Source organism: Haemaphysalis longicornis, unplaced genomic scaffold (assembly GCF_048455015.1).
Source record: "Haemaphysalis longicornis isolate Haplotype H1 unplaced genomic scaffold, Haemaphysalis longicornis Haplotype H1 scaffold_2, whole genome shotgun sequence".
Classification (NCBI taxonomy): domain Eukaryota; kingdom Metazoa; phylum Arthropoda; class Arachnida; order Ixodida; family Ixodidae; genus Haemaphysalis; species Haemaphysalis longicornis.
The window spans coordinates 135667776-135690556 of NW_027526295.1; the positions used below are offsets into that span (position 1 = coordinate 135667776).

Consider the following 22781-nt stretch of genomic DNA (forward strand, 5'->3'; position numbering starts at 1 on the left):
GCGCTGAAAGACAGGGGCTCGCTGATTCAGGCCATGACACAGGCGCACAAGCAAGGCGTCCCAAGAACATGAGGACATGATGCGGTATTCAAAGTTGTGGCCGCAACATGTGCCCACCGTGTTTGGCATAGGACCGAGAGAACTGGAGGTCGCGTGGGGAACGTGTTCTGCTTTTTGGCCCTAGAACATTTCGCTTCATATGCAGTTGGGTGACTGCGGGATAAAGAACCGAAAATAAAGTGGAAGAATACGTTAACTGTTTCAAAAACACCCTGTATGAGACGAAATTGCCGTGTTACAGATGTTATATAGAGCTTGCGGGCATCTGACTCAAAGCTGCGGTCAGAGAACACGCGAAGTCTGTGCGGACCGGCACTGGCAGCAATTTGGCTCATGAGTGTGAAAAATGCCTCTGCTCACTACCGTCTGATGACGCATCATCATGAAGCGCTATTGCAGAGCAGCGCACGAAGGATATTGGCCACGCGTTCATGATAAACACTGTACAGTGCAGTGCGTGAGCATATCTCCCAAAAAGTTGATTATTAAGAGGGACGCAAATTCCCTGAGAATATGTTAGCTGATTTAAATGCGGCCGATTTTCGTTCAGTTAACTCTTTGTTTTTCTAGTCTTTTCTCTCCTTTTCGAGTGCTAGTACTTATTCCTCGTTGTTCTATAGCGAAAATACTTGTCAGTCTGTGCAGCTGCTTTCTCCAAGTGTCATCGTGTACCAGCTAGCCCGCCCTAGGTTACTTGTTAGGGTGAACTTTTTTGTAACAAAATATCTCTTCTTCTTAAGTTCGTGCAAGCATAATGACCGACATGCGAAATACCTTGTGTGTCTGCCTGTTGCAGAAATACTGATAACCCTTCACTTCAACTTTTAGGAAGCCAACCGTTTTTGCCTTGGGTATCGATTTTGCTACAGCGTGGCTGAAGAGAGAACAAATGTGAGTGGTCTGAAATTAGATTATGTTACTGTTACAAGGTTTAGCTTCCACAGTACACTGCTACCCTCTCGGAAATAAAGTTTCCACGTTTATATTACGTTCTGTTAGTGTGCAATACCATCCGTTGCACAGGGTGTCATGAAAGTTGCTTTTAGTTTTTCCGGACTGCACTTCCACTGCATTACTAAAATGATAAACGCTCATTATGTACTAAATTGAAAGGAGATGCTCCCAGAAGTTGTTTCTAAATATTTAATTATCACCCCCATGTAACTCTCCTTGCCATGAAAACCAATATTGTTTCGTTACCTCAAGAAAAACAGAGACCTGGGGCATTGTGTCAGGGCTTTGTAGAAAGAAACACACACCAGACGCAGTGGCGCAGAGAGTGAATAAGAAAATGCAAGGATCAAGATTCATTTCCTGAAACATGATACAACATTTCTGCATAAACACAGCACCTAAAGTAAAAGCAGCTAAAGAAATATAAGTCGATTAAGAGCAATATGAAGGGCCGATTTTTGCATTTCCGCGTCTTTGTGCGCACATGAACATGAGGTTTCTTCCGAACTTTTGCTGAAGTTATAAAAAACATCTTCGCCAATGCGCTACTTTTAAGGCGACTACTTTAAGCTTTAATAATTTCTTCGGCACAAAGTAGGCGAGCGGTGGTTATGTGTAAAAATTAAGCCCAGTTCCACATAGTGTGAATTCTTCTTAAACGGCGGTGCTGCGGTTCTACTGTCTCGGCTCGAACATGAACGGGAGTTCCCCGGGAAGGCGAGCGCCTTCGCCGCGCTACGTTTAAGGTTCAAGGAAAGAAACCGGCAGCTAAGCCACTAAATACCAACAAAAAATATCTCCCTCTTCTGTCTCTCTAGTAGCGAAAAGGAGAGAAACGCAGCCGGCGAGACCACTGCGGCCTCTATCAGTGTTTCTGGGAACCGGCTTCTGTGAGGCCGCCGGTGGGTCTTCGAATCTCATCCTACCGTTACCTGATACACGACCTTCAGCAGACGGATGAAAAATCTCGACTTACAACAACGCTGGAGTTAATATTGGGTGAAGGTAGTATAAGAACGCCGCCAGTCGGGTTTCTTGGCATAAACGGTGCCAAAAAGTCTGTGATAAAAACTGTAAGCAATGATTTTGCTCAGATTGATATTCCTGTGATAATCTTTCATACTTTAGATAGGAGGCTGCACAAGGATATGTGTGGATAGGAAAATATTGAAGCGGTGCAAGCAGTTTTCCAGTCTAAAAGTTTCTTGCTGTTTTATAGTTATTAGTATTATTAGTGACATAGCCCGAAGAAAGATAGTGTGCAAACGGCAATGCCAATATTGCACATGTTAGTCATTTTGAGTTTTTCAGTATTTTGCGTGTAATTTTGTTTAAACTAGTGGCGGATGAGAGCTACACATAATTCATTATATGTATTGTTCCATTTACCGTTTTTATAATACGTGGCGTGACTTCACTTGGGTTTATTTCATTGGTTGCTGTTAAAATTTTGTTTTGGCTTTGAGAAGAGACTTCTCGGAAAGCTTCGCTATGTTTGCAGAACTTTCATTCAGTTCTTCACCATAGCTGTAAGGTAAGGCAGTTGCGTGAACAAGTAATATCTTCACTGTCTTCCAAAGCTGTTCATGCTGGAAAGCGTTGTTTCGAAGAAAGAATTTTTGCAGTGTAAGCCGGAATCAATTGCTTATGAGGGCTGTGCTAAGGTTATAGTCACAGGTAAACTATAAGTGAGTACTTTCATATCTAATCACCACAACTTGTGCCTTTTTGAACATGTAGGGCCAATATACAGGGCAGTGATGCTCCACTTGGAGCCTGCTCATCATTGCTTCACAAAATAAAATTCTCGGCCCGGATACATTACGGTAGATTCTTTAGCCCGGCATGAATCGACTCGTTGTTTTACAGAATACGCAAAATGCAGAGGTTTATTAAATTAAACAAGAGTTATGCAAAGCAGATCGTGCTGCAAGGTACTGAAAATGTTTCAAGGACGACCTTACACATTCAGGCTTGTGCAAGAACGGTAAACCTTCGACATTTGCAAAAAGCGAACCGGCAAAAAAAGTGAACTGGTCTGAATGGTAAAATAGTAGAAGTTGGTTACATTCCTCACATTATAAGCCTGCCTGCAAAATCGTTATCATACCATTTATTTCCACAGCGTGAGATTTGAAAGAACTAAAGCGTTACTTATCATCCCACTCTATGTTTCTGCAAGTTGTACGGGAAGTTGGCCGCTCACGAGAAACCACAGAATTTGAACAACCAATGTGAAGGACTAGATACAGGAAATACTATTCAATAATCGAATAAATTTATTCTTTGCACTTGAATGAATACATCTGAAGAGTACATCTTACCTCTTTGCATGGCACCTCAAAAGCACAACATTTCTTGATTCAGAAGGTACCAATTCAGGAAGAGATGCGTTTAGAGCACGATAGTATAGATGTAGTGCACTCTGAAAGGACAACTTGCAAAAAAGGCACAGTCATAACAACGGTTGATTTGAACAGTTTGAATACTTCCATTTAAATCTGCCGAACAACGGGAGACTCTCTCAGCAAAATTGTATACGGAATGTCTATACAGGGTGTTTTGGAAGCTTAAATACAGCTTAAAAGTCTGATATAGCCTAATATAGCTTAAAAAAGAAGCTTAAATAAATATAGGATGTCACAGACACAAGTAAATGGGGAATATTTGAGCGAGGGGCGGTTTTCGTATGACATCTTGTAAATAGATTTGTACAAAGCCTTTGAAAAGGTGCTTCGAGAACCGTACTCCGGAAACTTAGTCGTAGTATTAAGGTAAATACAAATATGTAAGAGTGTAAGTCGAGTCATACAAAGCGCCTTCTTAGCGTAGGGAATAAATGTCACTACATATGATTGTAAATACCTATACTGGACAGCTTGTGAGCGCACCTCTAAACTATAAGAAAGAACTGAGGCACAGAATTTCTTTAAAATGGAGTCTACTCAACCAATGCTGTTGTGTAACAAACTGCGTGCTAACTTTGTCAGAAAAAATGTATACAGCCACTGAGCTCTCACTGTTACAACGGAAAAGCAGGCCCTTGGATGACTTACTAAACCGCTTCATAGAGAACATAGGCGAGGCCTGGGAACTATTAAACAAACTGGCAGAGGACGTAATCCTATCGCATTTACTATGAAAACAAAGTTAGGTGGAGGACTTCGAGGTTAAATTGGGGGAAAGGTGGATCTTAGAAGGCGACCTCACGAAAACTAATTACCACTGGAACACTCGAGATACGGATTGACTCCCGGGAAAATGAGCTGGTCATACAAAACCTTGATTTAGGCAGAGGAGGCAGATGTTCAGCAGAAACATATGAGTAAAGGTAGAGCGGAGTGCAGCAGTCGGAAGTAAATAAGAGAGCCCTTCTTCGGATATTCGTAACGGTCATTGCGCGAGGTGGTGGGGGCAGACCTACATCTGTAGATTTTCACTTTGCCCTTGTACATTTCAGTGAAATAAAGGAACCGGTCTTCCACTGGAGCACGTGAAATGGTAGTTTACTGCGCGTAACATATCGAAAAGCCAAGGGATTACTATTAGAATACGCGAACGAAAATTTGATCAGGATATTTCTGCTAAAGGGGGTATAGGGTCCCATTGTGAACATTTTAAACACCTCAAGTTTCACCACTACTATTCAACCGGAACCACCATCATCATAGTCATCATCCTGGTTGTTTCCGCTGCAGAACGAAGGTCTCTCGGTTCCCAGTCGCAGCGGCCACTTTTCTGATGGAGGCGAAAAGCGAAAGCGCCGGTGTGTTCGAGATTTTAGCGCACGTTAAAGATCGCCAGGTGGTCGAAATTAATCCGTAGCACTCCACTACGGCGCGCATCATAGCCTGTGTAGCGTCCGCGCGCTAAACCTCGCCATCAATGAAATCAATCAGGACGAAGGTCTTTCCCAAATATTTCCAGCCACATATGACGGGCACTAGCTGAATCCACCCTGTCCCCACACATATTCGCAATTCATCCCTCCATCGAGACGATGAACAACCCCCATTGTGTTTGCGTCTATTGGAAGAGACTCAGTTAAACGGATGGTGCACCTGTTTTTTTAGCGCATCACTACCCATCCATTCCCACTTTCTTTGCTTAATTTGAGCTGCAGTGTCTGCCACATGAGCCTATTTCCTAATTAAAACCTGAGCGTGCCCCCTAGCATTCTTATTTCCATAGCTCGTTGGGCCTACATCAGTTTTCTTTCATGTCGCTTTGTGATACGCTTAGTTTCTTCCCCACCGTTCAGAAAAGCGCCTTCCTTACCCTGTGTTTGAAGTGTGTGGTGCAGGTGCATTTTTCGGAATTTTTCTTTTTTACAGAACACCAAGGCACTGATTTCAACGATGTTCGACTGTGTGGAAAAGTTGGCAGCTGCAGGAATCACAGTGAAGCCTGTAAGTCGTAATTAAGAATTCCACTACTGCCTCCAAACAGAGGTGGGGACAGCCATTTTAAACATCACCGGTTTAGGGTATTGTCGATGTAACGGCTGTTGAAATGAATATTACTTGCGTTTACATTGCAGACAAACCTGTGCAGAAACATGCTGCCGTGCCACTACACTTACGATTCAATTATAACTGCTGTGAACCCAGAGGTTATAACTGCTGTGAACCCAGAGGTTGTGCTATGGGCACCAGCAGTTTGGTGGTGATGATAATTAAGATGCGGAATATTGTATTTCTCGTTGAATTCGGGGGTTAAGGGTATCTTACAAGATAAATTTAGGAGTTCCAATGAAAGCTCTTTAATTCGAGGTTAAATAATTCCAATTTATAGATAATTCGAAAAATGAGATTTGGTGCTGCCAAACTCCCTTAGAAGCCTATTTATAACAAGGTCCGTTAATTCGAACGTGACTGGGCTCCTGAACGGATAATTCGAACTACGTGCAGCCGCGGCGGTGGCTTCGTATCTGGGGTACGGCCACAGTAACGCTTCCGCTGCCTACCCATGACGCTGCGTCGTCTTCGGGATGGAGGGAAAAACAAAGAGAGAACGCAAAACTTTGGTAAGACCAAATAAAACCCGTATTGTCGACGCTTTTAAGACGTTGCTTTTGTCGACTACGTCGGTGATAATGCGAGCGCAGTTCTTTGTTTTGCCTTCACAGATAAAGACGTTATTTCTTATGTCAGAAACCCAAAGTTTACCACTGCCAGTGGCGATGAAGAGGAGGATGCAGCACGAGTGTGGCCGTATGATTGAATTTTGGTGTGGAATGGAATGCTGCCCGCCTCCTGGTTAATGTAGAAAACGGCGAAGAGGAGGCCTTCCGCCCCACCCGCCACTTAGGGCGAAGAGTGCTTGCCGTCGCCCCATGCCGGAAACGATGCGGGAATGAGAGCGTTTTCAAGGAATATATTACTGACATGTCGTACTGCTTCACGAACACCGCGTATTGTTGCTGCTGTTCACTTTCCCTTGATCGAACTTCCATTATTCGGACCGAGACTCCATACCCGCGTTATTCGACCTAACGAGCTTTTAGTGTATATATTCTATCCTGAACATATCTTGTGGGTTTTTTTTTCGTATAAATTCCAAATATATTTTGTCACGAACACCACGGGCGGATAGGGTGACCGGGTTCAAGTAAATCCTCGTGTTCCTGAATTCTGCGCTGATGCGGCGAAATGCTCCTCCTGGCCGATTGGGGTAAAGACCTTCAAGCTCGGCCGCAGCAGTCGTTAAGCCACCTTTTTATCTAGCTGTGCGGATGACAATCCGTCGCGTACTTTTTCGGTGGAGTATCATGCCGTTTCACGCATCTGTATCTTTGTTTTTGTCGCAAGTAATATTATGGACTGTGGCGACTAGCCTACAGACGCCAGCATCAGTTCGTGATGGCACGCATTCCTATTTGGCCGCCACTAACCGAGTTGCGCGCCGTGTGGGAAGTGCTCGGTGGCTGACATACGGTCGAATAGCTTGCGGATGCAGAAGACGGGTCAATTTTTGAACGCCATATATTTTGTGTAAACGAAACCGTAAACCTTGGAACCCAGATAGGCTAGTGCAACGGATTGAAAAGATCGAAGTCTCTCTTACAATCATGCGGTGGAAAAACCTCGCCCCAGCGTATAATGGCGCCCGACAAAGGAGAGGCAAAACCAGGTCTACATGTGAGCTAGCGCCTTGTTTTTTTAAGATCACAATGCACACGGAACCTAGTAAGCGCTGCGTACTGCTCGTACGCACATCCCTCCTCCATCGTATTGTTTCGTGGCTCATTCTAACTACGTGACAGTTTCTCGGGAGGTTCCGGCGCGATTCACGACAGAGCTGCTGCGGTGCAGTAGTCACGATACTACTACTGCTAGTAGAGGTACATGTACAAACGTTGAAATTTTGCAGATTTACAAACGTTGCAAACATTGTAAGCGGCTGAGCTAAAAGTGCAGGAACATAACGCTGCTATTATTGCGCGCTGGCATCGTGTAATTTTTTTATTTTTAATCGCGAATCACGACAGTTGCTCAAAGCCCAAATGGGAAAGTGCGGCCACTCAAACTACAAAACAAAGTGTGTTTCCTATGCGTGCACAGTTTTTGCTAACAGCAGTGTGAACATGTTACATAAAAATTGTATGGGTCAAACTTTTATTGCCTGCTTTGAATGTCCAAGAAGTAAAGAAAACGATGCGCATAAACCGCGCTAAAATTCATTTAAAGTGCGAGTGTGAAATAGACATCACGGATCACTTAGAATGCGTCTAATCTGAAGACGTATGATAATGTAGATGAAAGTTTGGTTTTTTATTGTATTGTAGCTTTTTGCAGAGGAGACGTGTTTGAATATGTCATATTTGGCAGCCATAAGTCGTAATACTGCTGTAGAAGTGGCGGAGGCGGAATATGCGGAAATGTTAGTAAAGGCAACAAAAGCTTGTATCAAAACTGAGCCAAGGGTAACTTAACAACAACAAGGCCACTGGTCGTATTGATTTACCAGACGACACTTTTGATTGCCGCTAATCTACAGCTTCACGCATTATAGTGGCACTTAACATTTTCCTCAGCTGGTGAACTTGGAAAACTTGTTAGGCAAACAATTAGGGAGCAACACACTATTTGCGTTACTCTATAGTGTTGTGGGGAAATCGATGTTATACAGAGTACTATGCTCGTACCGAGCAGTTTAGCGAGAAAATACGCGCATAAGAAACTACTGGTACGTATGCCATGCAGACTGTTTTAATCATTTGTGAGAATAGTAAACGATGAATAACAAGACTTCTTGTTCACATTAACCAATGCTAGCTCTTGACTTTTAGCAAAGCTGAGAACAAGTATCTTGCAATAAAAATAGTGTGGCCCAGTTTTTCATCGGGGCCTAATTCACCATTACAATTGCGTATACATTGAGAAATCATGCTTTGAGAGTAACTGCCACGGACACACATGCACCGGGGATTTCATTTGGTATCGCAAATGCTCTAGGTAACACGAGGTACATACCAAAAAAATGTTTAGTGACAGAGATTGATCTTAGGCACGTTAACACCTCGTTTCTGCTTTCAGGACTGGGAAACAAAGTATAACTTCAATTGGACCATTGTGCTCAAGAAATATAGGGTAAGTATTTGGTACTTATGAAATATATTCCGAGAAAATATACCCCAATGCCCTCGCAGAAGGGTAATATAATAATAATAGTAACAAAAATATACCAATATTTATACTAGTACTAATAAAAATGGTAATCAATCAATCAATCAATTAATTAATCAATCAATCAATCATGTTCATTTACGTGCCCAGGAACAGCCAGAGGCCCGAGTGCTGGCGCACGGGTAGTTACATGAAAACAAAATACAAGAAACATATAGCAAGAAACAAACAAGCGACAAGACACACACAAATTGAAGTAGTGAAAATGACAGAAATAAAGCACAGGCGGAGCCTGGGTACAGGTAAAAAATAAAAAAAGAAGATGCCTATGTTGCTCTGCCCGTCGTAAAGGCCACACGACAGGCAGAGCAACAAAGTTTGACAGTAATGCAACGAAAACAACGGCAAGAGTGTAGAGAAAAATGAAAAGACGAACAAATGACAGTAAACAGTTTCAAAAATAGGCAACTATCAGTTGGATAGACACAACCGCAGAGAAACTAAATTCCAGAAAAAAAAAGAACGACAGACATATCATAGGGGTTTAACATACTGTATTCGACAGCGCTGTACGGTAAATTGTAAAGGATTTCTGAAAGATGTCAAGGCGTTCAAAGAATCGGTTGTAACAATTCTGTATTCTGCGCACAGGAGAATGATTGGAGTTGCACGCAGCGGTCAAGAACGGGCGATGCGACATGGTGGGCCTTTGTGGTACACTAAACTCTAAACAGTTAAGCAGGTCTGCGCAAGAAAGGTCACCATGAACAATTTTGTGAAGAAATCTAAGGTCTGCACGCATACGTCTGCAGTTCAAGAAAGGGATGGAAGGGACTATGGATAAGTCAGAATCAGGATGAATACTGTGATTGTGATGACGGTGCCTAAATATGGATAAAAACTTCTTCTGCACACGTTCTATTAATTCACTACTAGATTTGGAGATGCCGTTCCAGGCAACAGAAGCATATTCTAACTGTGGTATACATATTGCATTGTATAGCATTAGAAATGGATCTGGAGGAAAGAATTCCTTTGTAATCCGACACACATTTCCAAGGCTTCTGAGTGCTCGCCGGGTGATGAGCCTAATATGAGGAGAAAAAGAGAGGGTACTGTCGAAAATCACCCCTAGGTCCCTAATCTCCTCAACCCTTTGCAGAGGAGCTCCCTCAATACTGTAGGAAAACAGCAGACGGTGGGTTTTCCGGCTGTAGGTGACAACCTTTGTTTTAGTGGGGTTTAAAATTAGGCAGTTTTTTCTGCACCAGACCGATAATTCCGACAGATCCCTCTGCAAGGCACAGCAATCCTGAACACCGCTAATGTGCCTAAATAGTTTGACATCATCAGCATAGAGAAGAAAAGAAGAGTTTGTTAACACTGTTGAAACATCATTGATAAAGACAGAAAACAATAATGGACCCAGCACGGAACCCTGGGTTTACACCACTTGTTGCAGGGTAAACACTAGACTTTTTGTAGTTAACATCTACATAAAAGGACCTGTCAAGGAGATAGTTGGACAACAAGGCAACAAGGCTTGCGTCTACACCGGACTTAGCAAGCTTGTTAATTAATAACTGATGGTTCACCACATCAAACGCCTTACTGAGTTCAAAATAAATAACGTCCAACTGGCCGTTTTCTCAAACTGCAGCCGAAGCCTGTGTCATAAAGCTTGCAAGATTTGTGACCGTCGATCGACCCGAGAAAAAGCCGTGCTGATTTGGTATCACAACGTTCTTGACGCAGGCAGCAAGAACTTTGTGCAGAGCTGACTCAAAGAGTTTTGAGGCGACACAAAGGAGTGAGATCGGGCGATAGTTAGAAACGGCTGACTAATCACCAGACTTAAATATTGGAAAAATTCGAGCGATCTTCCATGCACGAGGAAATTTATCTAAAAGTAAGCAGTTATTATAAATGGAAGTTAAGACAGGCACAAAAATGTTCCCGTAAGCCTTCATGAGGGCTGCTGGAATTCCATCTGCACCACAGGAAAATGATGGTTTCATCCGTTGAAGGCTATCATTGACAATTTTTTCATCGCACCTAAGTGTGTTAAAATTAGAGTTATTAAACGATAGGCGTTCGTCATTGCCATCTGGCAGTTGAAAGACAGAATGAAAGTACTGAGCAAAACTGGTGGCAACATCCTCAACCTGTTCACCATCGGAATTAAGCAGGCTAACGTGTTCTTTAGACGCCTTAGAACGGCCGCGTACATACCTCCAGAATTCAGCCGGTTTCTGAGACGCAGCAGCCTCTAACGATTCTATATAGAGCTGGTGGTCACGCCGGTAGAGGATTTTACAAAGTGAGCTATACCGACTAAACTCCGCTTTCCACTTGTCAAGCACAGAACGCTTGGCCTTTTTGTGGGCGCTATCCTTAAGTTTAAGCGAACTTCGAAGTTATTTAGAAAACCAGTGGGGAAATTTGGAAGGAACAGGCTTATAACAAGGGATATACTTTTCCATGCCACTTCTGACTATTTGGGTAAAACGTCGAACCTGTTCGTCAACATCATTGACATCCAAAACACTAGACCATTCAGCAGATGAATAAAAGTGATACAGCCCAGCATAATCTCCACGCTTGAAAGCATATCGCGGGACTGAACAATTGTCAACACCACCAGAGCGATGCTGGGTCGCGATCGAGACAGAGACAATAAGAGGGGGGTGAAACTTGTCGGGGTGCACAAGGGATATTTCGGAGGCACACACTTGTTCGCTTTTTAAGTTTGAGAAGCACACATCTAGAACATTACCACAAGAGTTTTCTATGCGGCAAAACTGCTGCATGGAGGTGAACGACTGAAAATCTAATAGCATGCTGCATTTCTGCGCTGCATAATGGTTTTTGTGCTCAAAGGAAAGACTGTTCCAGCGAATACCTGGGGTGTTGAAGTCTTCAAGTATGATGAGCTTATGGTTGGAGTGTGCATTTGAGACATTTTCTATGGATGTGAGTGTTCGATTAAATACAGAAGGTAATACATTCGGGGATATATAGAATGCACCGATGAGTAGCTTCTCGCCCTTCGTGAGGCCTGCCTCAAGCCAGACTGATTCGTCTAGAGTCTCGAGGTCAGCACGCCGCATGCACTGCACTGAATGATCAACGGCAACGAGAACCCCGCCACATTTTTGTTTAGGTCCAGTTTATTTTCTGTCGCTTCTAAAGATTTGATAGTTAGAAGGGAAATAGTCGGAAGACGAGATATCATCGGAAAGCCAGGTTACAGTAATGACAACAGCAGAAAATTTAGAGCATACAATATTTCTAATAAATTCAGAGGACTTAGTTCGTAGACCTCGAGTGTTTTGATAGTATATATCGAAACTCTCGTACTTACTGATCATTTTCAGTTATTTCAGAGCAACAACAATAATAATAGTAATATTGATAATAATAAAAATGGTCAAAATATAATCTTCTTGTTTGCGCCTACTCGACGACGAAGTCCTCTAAGGTGCTTCTCAAGTGCGCGCTCCGGTCCGCGATGCCCTAGCCCGTCGGTGTTTATGCTATTTGTTATGCCTTCATTGCTGTATCGAATAATAGTAATCAGCTGATATGTTGCAGTTTTTACAGCATAGATATAAAGTACGACAGTGTAGGGGCAATTGCATTGTAGTTAAATAAAACGAACATTCTATGTTTTTCTTGGCGTTATGCTTGTGGAAAGCACGTACGCATCCACAGCCGTGTTTCAAAATGTTCTGTAGTAAATCTCGTGAGGGCGCGTGTTGCGTATTTTATCAGCTTAACCCGCGCGATCATCTGTTTTGCTATTTAGTTAAAGGGCAGAACCATGCTTTATGTAGTAAAAGACGGCAGCAGAGATAGAACACCCTGCGATCTTTGAAGTTGTCGCGGAATTTAACCCAATAGCATTACGCGGATTGAAATGTGTTGTGTGACCAGCCGAGTCTTGAAATTGTACGTTTGAGATTTCAGGGGTGCCCTAAACATGTTTATATTTCTTGCGCAAATTGTAAAGGTTGAACACCCTAAACAGCTACCCATTTAGTTCGGCGGACTACACTAGCCGCCAGGAAGTCACCAGGAAAGATCACGCATGAAGATTGCAGTTTGTCTGGGTTCCTTAACCTTCAAACAAATTGGAACATTGCGCCAATAAGTCTCCGCATGGGGATGCGCATTGAGAATGTTTTTTTTCTGCTTTTACGGAACGGGGCACTTGGGCTCATACGAATGGTGAGCCCAATCAGTAGTGTGATGAGGGCGGAAAGGTAGTATAACCAGTGGACTTGCATTTCATGTGTTTCCACACCTGGGCAAAAACTCTGACCTAACATTCCTTGGGACACCACCACTTAGTTTAGCATTCTTATTAGCACTTGTTAGGCAGTAGAGAGAGAGAGAGAGAGAAACTTTATTGCGTGTCCGGGAGAGTGAATTAGGCCGTGGGGGTCGGCCCCGATCCCGGGCGGGTCGAGCCCGTCATGGTTTGCGCCACCGCAGGTCCTTCCCGCTGTCGGGTCAGGGCTTCCTCCACCTGCCGGACGGCCTGGAGTTGTGTGTTGTAGTCTGAGGAGGTGATGGCTTCACGCACTTTTCGTGGCCATTCTTGTGCTTCAGAGTGTGTTTGTAGGTTAGTTCAATCGTTGAGGATGTGCGCTGTCGTAGCGGGGGCAGTCTTGCAGATGATGCAACGGTCGGTGTTGTATAGCGTTGGGCAGATGTATCTGGCGAGCACGGGTGTCAGGATTGAGTCCGTCTGTAGCTGGCGGTATAGCACGCCTTCGCGGCGCGTTAGTTGCGGGTGTGGGGCAGGGAGTCGCTGCCTGTTGTGGCGGTACCATCTCAGGATGTCTCCGTACGTCTCCAGTGGTACTGGTTCGCTCTCTTCGGCTCGCAGTTGGCTGTTCCGATTGCGGTCCGAGTGTTGGCTGGTGTGCGTCGCGCGATACGTAAGTCCTCGCGCTGCGCAGTCAGCCTCCTCGTTCCGGTTATGGATCCGCCCCTCCGGGTTGAGCGGTCCCACGTGTGCAGGATACCAACTAATGAAGATCGGGTGTTGGCGGGTTTGGCCCGTCCTGTGGAGGACGCGGGCCGTACTGGTGCTTGTTGTGTTGTTCGCAAAGCGGAGGATCCCTGTTCGTGAGTCGCTGAGTATCGTTCTACATCGAGGGTCGGTCGCGGCGAGGGCGATCGCGAGCTCTTCTGCGTGATGCGAGTCCGTGGCCTTGAAGCTGCCGGCCGTGCGGATTGTTCCATCGGATGCTGCGATTGCGACTGCCGTGTAGTAGTTGGGCCGGGCGTGGCGTACGTAGAGGCTAGCGATCGGGCTCTAGCCAGCCGGCGTTCTGGATGGTGTTCCGGGTTCGTATTCTTGGGAAGTTGGCGGACTCGGAGGAGTCTGAGCATGGGTTCGGATAGGCTGGTCGTGCCCTCGGCGGGCTGGTTGCGGGGCCTGATATTCACTTGTTGCAGGATGTGTCGTCCAGAACGCGTGGTCGACAGCCGGGTTATCGGGACGTGTTTTGGGCTTCTGCTATTTCTGCCAGAGTGTTGTGGACGCCGAGGTCGAGAAGCCGGTATGTGCGTGCGTGCTGGTAGGGCCGATCGCTGTTCGGTAGGCTTTGCGTATTGCCGCGTCAATTTTCTCACGCTCGGCCTTGCTCCAGTTGTGGTACGGGGCTATGTAGGCGACGTGGCTGATAGCGAAAGACTGCAGGAGTCTCAGTACATGTGCTTTTTTCATGCCGGCGTGTCTCGATGAGACCCGGCGGATCAGCTGCGTGGCCACGGTGATCTTGGTGACGAGCTTGTTCACTGTGAATCTGTTGCGTCTGTGCGCTTCGATGTGCATGCCGAGGACGCGGATTTTAGGGACTTGAGGTATGCTTTCGCCGTCGCGTGTATGTAGTGCTATGTTGGCTGCGGCAATACCATCTTTCCGGTTTGGTCCTGGTGGTAGGATAAGCAGTTCAGACTTCGCAGGAGAGCACTTGAGTCCTGTGCCCTCGAGGCTGAACTCGACTGCCTCTATTGCTTGCTGAAGTGCATTTTCGGTCTGACCGTCGCTGCCGCCTCTTGTTCAAATGGTGATGTCATCGGCATATATGGTGTGCCGGATGTCGGGAACAGTGTGCAGAGCCGTGGCTACCCGTATCATGACCAAGTTGAACAAGAGCGGCGAGATAACCGAGCCTTGGGGAGTGCCTTCAGAGCCGAGAGTCTTGGGGGCGAGCTCGATGTCGCCGGCGTGGATGGTAACGGTGCGTTCTGTTAGGAAGTTCTTTATGTAGGCGAATGCTCGCGTTCCCATGTGGAGTGCCGATACTTGCTCCAGGATGGCCTTGTGGTGTATCTTGTTGAATGCGCTTTGGAGATCTAGGCCCAGCACAGCGCAGGTGTCCCGGCACCCCGGCGGGCGATCCAAAATGTCTCGCTTCAGGAGGAGCATGGCGTCTTGTGTACTCAGCTTTTCCCGGAATCCGATCATGGTGTGGGGGTAGAGCTCGTTGTCCTCTAGGTATCTCTTCCATCGGTTCATCAGCACGTGCTCGAGTACTTTGCCGACGCATGACGTGAGTGAGATGGGTCAGAGGTTGTCGGTGTGTGAGGGCTTGCCGGGCTTGGGTATGAGGACTGTTTTCGCTGTCTTCAAGGCCTTAGGTAAGGTGCCTGCGTGCCAGCAGGCATTGTAGTGCTTGGCGAGGGCTGCGATTGTCGTGTCCGGCAGGTTGCGGAGTTCCTTGTTTGTGACGTGGTCTGGTCCGGCTGCAGAGCTGCAGTTGAGCGTTTGTAATACGGCTCTGATTTCCCATTCCTCGATGTCGGCGTCGAGTTGGGGGTTGTCCGCACCGGTGTAGTCAGGGAGTGGGGTCCGTGGCGTGGACGGCAGGTATCTGGCGTCAAGGCTTTTACGCAACTCGGCCTCACCCTGATCTTTGATTGCTTTGTGCAGTGTTCTGTGGAGCGAGTGTCGCTGCGTTCCCTTGCTCTTGGACTCGTCTAGTAGGTGGCGTAAGAGGTTCCAGGTGCGGCCTTTGTGTAGCTGCCCGTCCGCCTGTTGGCACACTGCATTCCACGGCTGGCGTGAGAGGGCGGCGCTGTGGCGGTCGATGGCGATGCTGAGTAGGGCGATGCGTTTGCGTAGCTTACGGTTGTGCTTCTGGGCTCTCCATCGCCGTTGCAGGGACTGCTTTGCCTCGAGCATGTGTGCGAGGTGACTGTCGACTTGGGGGAGGTGTTCGTCGGTTTCGATCGACGTGGTTGCGCCCTTCCTCGCTTCGATGATTCTCTGGGTCCACGTTTCGATGTCGTTCTCTGCCGTGTCTTCCTCGCCGTATTCTTCGAGCTTGGCTCTGAACTCGCTCCATTCCGTGACGGCGTGTGTGTTTTGAGGAGCGTAGGGGCGGCGCCCCCGTAGCGGAGCGGCACCAGAATTTCTAGGATGCAGTGGTCGCTGCCCAGTGTTTCCTCAGTGTTGCGCCAATGTGCGGGTGGGAGGTTGGGCGTCGGCTTATGGAAGGTGAGGTCTGGGTTGGTGTCCCTCTGCGCCGACGTTCCGATTCATGTGCACGCCGTGGGGTCGTTGAGCAGGTAGAAGCCAGCGTCTGTTGCCTCGTCGAGGAGCTGCCGGCCTTTAGTGGTTGTCTTGGGGTATCCCCAGTTCTGATGCTGGGCGTTGAAGTCTCCGCATAGGAGTGCCGCGTCGGTTTGGGCTAGCTGGCAGGTCTTGTGGATGAGTGTTCGGAATTTCTGCTGGTAGTGTTTGGGGTTGCTGTATACGTTGACCAGGTAGACGCTCTCCTTCTTCTTTCCGATGATCACCTGCACAACGCAGTGTTTGATGGCGCAGTTGGGAAGGGCGGCGTGGTCAACGTATGTGAGGCCTTTCCGCACGAGGGTGCACACTCCTTGCGCCGAACCTTTTCTGGCGGCCCTGGCGCTTGGTGGGCTGGCGTGCGTTCTGTAGCCCGGTAGAGTGAGGGGGGTCTCGCTGTGTGTTTCTTGGATGAGTAGGACATCGGAGCTTCTGTGAGGTGCTTGTTGTATGTACTGTTGTAGCGTGGCCTTCTTTTGTTGGATACCATTGGCGTTCCATTGCCACACCGTGAGGTGTCGCAGTGGGCTACGGGCTTTCGACGCCCTTTTGGCTGTATGTTGGGAGCCGGGGCTGCTGTCCATGATTGGGCTGTTGCGGGGTATATGGCAGTTGTTGCTCTGGTTGCGGCGGTGGTGGTGGTGGCGGTGGTGGGGCGTACTCTGGTTGAAGTTGTGCCCGGATTTGTAGCATCATCGCCTGGATACTCTGCATGGTGTGCATCATTTGTTGGCACATGCTTTCCAGGGTTGTGAGGCGGTCGGTATTGGACTTCATTGCGGCTTCTAGTATGTCTTGGCGGTCTTGTTGATGATCGAGGCGCGCCTGGATTCTTCTGTCTTTGGTGTTCTCCAACGCTCTTCGCTTCGGGAAAGGCTCAGCGGTCCTATTTGCGGTGGGGTTTCGATCCGGCTGTGGCCTGTCGACGTCGTTGTCCTCAGTTATGGGTTCCAGTGCATTGTCTGCCTCGGGGATTACGGCGTCAGTGCGGGCGGTGTTCCCGGGCTCGTGGTGGCTTGTTGGGGGCCGTTGTTGCAGCGAGAGCAGCTGGGCGAGTTTGCATTTATGGCGTCGATGGTGGCTGCCTGTGCTGTGATCTTCGCGTCTTGTTCTTCGAGGCGGCGTTTGAGCTGCACATTTTCCGAGCGTAGTTAGTTCACCTCTGGGCTTGTGCGGGAAGTGTCCTGCCTCTGCTGTGCCGTCGGGGCCTGTGGTGGGGCCGCATCCGCCCAGCTGATAGTATTTGTCAGTCCGTTTCGGTTGCCTGCTCACGACGCAGAGCGGCGTGCGCTGCGGCCGCGGCTTGCCGATATCTCGCGCCCGTTGCTTCGTTTATCGAGAGCGGCTTTGCCGCAGCCCTCGGGGCGCTGCGGCGGCGGCTGCAGCTGCGGGAAGTCGCGGCGGTCCAGCTGAAGCTGTTTCTGCGCCTCCGCTCGTCGCTCCCAGCGCCGTCTGGTGACCACTATGGGAACCGTGTACTTGTTTGTGCAGCCTGCCTCCCCGGTTGGGTGTGGTCCGTTGGAGAGCTTGCATCGTGGTTTGCAGTCGTTGGCGTGGCCTTGAGCAGGGTTGGGTGCTCCGCAGGCGGAGCATACTCGTACGTTGGGATTGGGACACACGTCAGCCCTGTGGCCGACCTGGCCGCATTGCCGGCAGACGTCGTAATGCTGTCTGTAGAGCCCGCACCGCATGAGCATGGAGCCGTATTTGACGTAGTTCGGCACCTTTGGGCCCGCAAATAACACGACTACCGTGGTGGTGTTTCTGATCCTGTGTGCCTCGAGCGCCATCGGGTTGGTGGGGTTGAGCACATTGTCCTGAATGTCCGAGTCCGTGTCCTTCGATGGCGATTCCGCGAATAACACCCTTTACAGTGCCGTGCGAGGCAGAGCGGTATGCGTGTGTCTCGAAACGGCTTCCGCCTATTTGAAGACTGCGGACTTGAGCGTATTTCGTGGCGCGTCTCGCTGGGGGTGGTGACTACTATGATGTTCTGCGCGACATTCGTGCAGATGGTGTCTTCGCGGGCGCTTTCTCTGGGCGTTCCGGCCACTGTGAGCACTCACGACATGATGATGTTGGCTTCTATTCGGGCAATGTTAAGGCCGCCCCTCGGCCGCATGACGATCTTAATGTCTTCCTTGGGCATAATTCCTGGCATTCGTGCGGCTCGGGTAATGCGGGCTGATACTCGTTGAGCAAAGGTTGCGTCTCTGGCAGGGGACTTCGCGGGTGCGGAATTACAAGGATCGGGTAATGGTGGGGCCGAGAGGCGTTGTCTTACTTGTTTACCGGTGATTTTCCATCCTTCGGTGTCTCGCGGGGAAAGGGCGTCGGCTTCAACTGCGATGACGGTGCGACCGAATCGTCGGGCGATGTCAAAGGCCGGTGACATCGAGGCCTCGTGCGACGTGGCAGGCGGGTCCGTGGGCACTGGCACGCCGAGATCCATATCTTCGGTGGGATTATCCAAAACAGCGGCGGAAATATCCGGGCGATGGTCTTCCTTGGGTCCGGCGGGTGCATCCTCGGCCATGTCGAGCGAGGCGAGCGAGCGCGCCTCGCCGGGGCTGGTTGTAACAGCCGGGAGCCGCCGCACGTGCGGCCACGTATTGAGCCAAGGCGCGGCGGTTCGGTTAGGCGTACCGCAGCTTCCTCGTTGGCGAGAAGAAAGTTCGCAGAAATCGTCTGAAAATCACTCACTATCCGGGTAAAAGTGGTACCAGTCGATGCCTGGCACACTCCCGCACACGGTGACGACAAAATCGCTGCGATCGGAAGTGATTATTTCGGCAAAATCAATAATTGCTGGACATAACCGACACGTCTTGGTTAAGGTCTGACCATGTTTACCCCAAGGAATTGCTGGTCACCAAGAAGGGGAAGCTGATCAACGTTTTTTTCTACTTAGCTGTTGGAATTGTGCTTCGAGGCAATGCTTTATAATATGACACTGGAAATGTTTACAAAAATAATATTGTCACGTGAAGGCAGGGCAAAGGAAATGAACCATGGAAGATGTGAGCGAGGAATTTACACTATGTACACGATGTCGGGCATTAGACAGTCCGCTCAGCTTGGAGGACTTATTCCGTTCTTTTGTCTCCAGAGGTTCAGCACCCAGCTTTTGTCTTCTTCTTGCTGTGGCATTATGTTTTAGAGCTTGTGGTTTATAAGTTATACGGTTACAACAGGTGATATTGGCGGTGATTCAGCTACCTGAACGTATTGGTTATATTCACGACGCAAAGGTTCAGAAACCCACCAGGGCGACAATGGCTGGACAAATTTATTGGTGTTGTATTTATTTTTTATTCTGGCGGAGATTCCGCTAAAAATGTGCTAATACATTGCACGTCCTTCAGAAGACCAATGCATTCTTTATTTGGAATCCTGGCTACATGGGGCTGCGCAACACTGCTTTATAGCAATCTTCTAAGATGCTGTTCCTGCCCATAGTGCTGTAGGAGCTTGTAGAATACATGAAATCTGTTGCGGTAAAGTGTTTAATCACTGGCGAGAACCGGGGGGGTATGTTTCGGAGACTTGTGATACGTCGCTGTTATGGATACGAAGCCAACCTGCTGTATCAAATTGCACCCCCTCTAGAGAACTGCGGATATGCGAAAATGTGAAAATTAAATCGAAAAATAAATGCTCGTGCTGCAGTCTTTCTGAAGACATTTTTTAAGACGAAACGACAGCCACCCTTCCCGGAAAGTTTCTTTTGCGTATGCCGCATTTATCGTGGTATTTAGGAGGATCTTTAACGCATAGCATTTCTGGGCGACAAATATTGTTTCCTAGCTATAACTTAGTACGATGGAAACCATAATTGGTTTTATTCCTTGGATCCTGCCTGTAGGAAGGATCAAGAGCATAGTCAAATTGTCCAGTGGGGGTTTTTCCTTATTTGCCGCCGTAGGTTTGTATGCGGAAACAAACAAATATGTGTAAAAGGCCTTTGTTTACCTTTTTCGGACGTGAACCCGGAACACCTGAGTTCAACACATATGAAAACACCGTCAGATCCCTCCATCCGACTTCTGAAAAAGCCGCGATGTAACTTTTTGTACTGAAGACAGGTGACCAGTGAACTGAATAAAAATAGTACTCAAAAAGGGGGTAAAGTTGGTACAAAATTGGTACACTCAGGAGTAGGTATTGTGGAGAGATCCAATTTGGAGGCTCTTTTTCATGAGTGAAAGCAGTACGTGCCTGTTTGCCACGATTTTACCGGAACACGCTACGGTATTCCTGCGTTTAGTAAATTGGTTTGCAGGCTCTCTTTATGGTGCACATAACATTTCAGGTGTACTGATATTGCGCGCAAAACGTAATTTGTAATCGATAGTTTCAAACAAAAAACTTTGTCGAATACATTATTTTTCACTTTTCAGATTTGTGCCTCGCAACACATGCCTCGTGATATAAGGTACGTTTTGTGGGGATTCACATGGTTGAAAGACCTTGGCTCCGGCTGAATAGACAACGACGATGCTATGCAAATGGTGCTTGTGGCTCTACTAAATAGCAAAAATGAGAATAAACTTTTACAGAGACTGGGCTCCCCGTATTAGTCTCAGAGTCGCCGTCCACACGGCAATGTAGCCGTAGTCGCTTTGCCGCATGATAGCTGTGTGTAACTTCAATAGATTATCTTGCCCCCGCCATCACCCCCCACCGCAACAGATTCACCACTACTTCGGCTACGTATGCAGGACTTTATTATACTAATGGTAAACTGAGTAGCCTATCGTCTTATATATCTTGATTTGAATTACCTACCAGAAACCTTGGGATGGGTTACGGTCCGTGAAATGTAGAAGCAACGTGTTTCAAAAGGTCCAAAAACACGGTGATCGGTCGTTACACTGCGATATACAGATCAACGGAATTTGGCGGGATCTCTGGAGATTGCAATGCAGGGAAATATACGAAGATAATATACAGATTTTCCTTCCATGCATAACCTTAGTGCTATGCAATGCTCTTGCAATGTGATGTTTGCGGTGTTCCGACAATGCCAGACGGCTCAAAAATCAGGATATCGCGCTGCAGTCGGAACGGCAGTTGAGGTATTGAAAATTCTTTGGTGGCGGGTAGAGGAGCCTGGTTATCCTTCTTGGTGAGGGAGACGGAGAGTCCGCGCACTTTCCTAGGCCCTGGTCACCGAATATTCATATTGCTCTGATGATCATCTTGTCAGCGCTGTCAACTATAAATCGAAGTTGGAAATAGGCGGGTGGAGGGAGCACGAGGAGACTGAATAGTAGTTGCATATTGAGAGGCTACAGCGCCTGCATACAATGTAGTAGCGCGAGGGTGTATTTTGAGGCTACGCTATGGTTGTTATACGTCTGGTTTGAAGTACGCGCCTGGAGTATGCTTCGTATGCCGGAATAAATGTGGAAAGGAGGGCTGCCTGGTTTGCAGGTAGTTGGTGAGGAAAGGGCGGTATGTTGATTTTAAAAAGGGGATAGGTTGGAGGAGCCAGTGTTAGGCAGGGATTCGGGCCGGAAATGGGAACGCCTGGTGGGCATATCGTAAGATGCAGCTTGTTATGCGTCGTTTACTGCATGGTCGGCGTGGTTAGAGGTGGAAATGATAGGTTTAACGCAACCGAAGTAGAACTAGATCGGGAAAGCCAGTCGTACGTTTGCTGCGCTGATCATGGACTAACTTTCCGAGCCCGCAGAGTGAACTACGACCGTGACTTCGTGCTCGATACCTCCTTCGTTCATTATTAAGCATTTCCACGACACTCCCCTCAATGCCATGGCGCATACGCAGAACTATAAAAAACAAACAGGGCATTGCGCCCCCCCCCCCCAGTGTGAGTGAACCCATGTATAATAAACAAAGAGGCCGCGAGTAGCAGTACTATAACATTCAGGTGGAGCACAGTGACGAATGGGCAGCAGCCAAACCGGAAAAAAAAATAAATACAGTTCAACTCAACGCCAAAGCTCTCGCAATGCGGAGCAATGATCAGTATCCTGCCAGTATACTGCGTTTATCTTCTGTTTATATTTTACTCTCCTTCTTCTGTGGTTTTTTTCTTCGCTCTTTTTAAGTATTGCTTTTTTGTATAAGTTGCTTTTCTTTTTTTGTGTCGGCGCTGTCTCTTCTGCCGTTCCATTTAGGCTTCCTGAAGTTAAACCACAGCATTCTCTTTCCATCGCAGTTGTTGATGCTTTACTGCCACTTGACGAAGCTGCGAATTTCTCTCTGTTCGTTGAAGTGTGGCTTCTGCTTCACATTTTCGCGCAGACGAATCAGCCCTCAGGCGTTGCTATCTTTCGCGAGCAAGCAACCGGTGTCGCTTGAGCTGTAAAAGTTGTTCTTGTAAAAGGCCCGGTCTTTGTTTGCAGGGTCTATTTTGAGATGCCGTGGCACCCTCTCTTAACTAATTTGGCATCAGCTTGGTTGCGTGGAGCCTAGCAAGCCTGGACACGCAGCATCCCGGCCCCTGAAGTGCTCCTGCTTTTCTTAAGGCACAAGCGTTAACTCCTCGTCGTGCATCCCGAGCCAGTTGAAACAATTTA

The 22781-nt window shown here is 47.5% G+C and overlaps 1 protein-coding gene across 1 annotated transcript in view; it reads left to right on the forward strand.

Moving 5' to 3' along the window:
• Positions 1-20793, forward strand: part of LOC144167410 (uncharacterized) — a 31450-nt gene extending 10657 nt beyond the window's left edge. Inside the window, exons 3-6 of the mRNA XM_077696680.1 lie at positions 889-951; positions 5349-5423; positions 8553-8606; positions 20634-20793. Coding sequence (XP_077552806.1) covers positions 889-951; positions 5349-5423; positions 8553-8606; positions 20634-20717 — 276 coding nt within the window. The 3' untranslated portion in view covers positions 20718-20793. The remainder of the gene's footprint in view (positions 1-888; positions 952-5348; positions 5424-8552; positions 8607-20633) is intronic.
• Positions 20794-22781: the final 1988 nt, after the last annotated feature.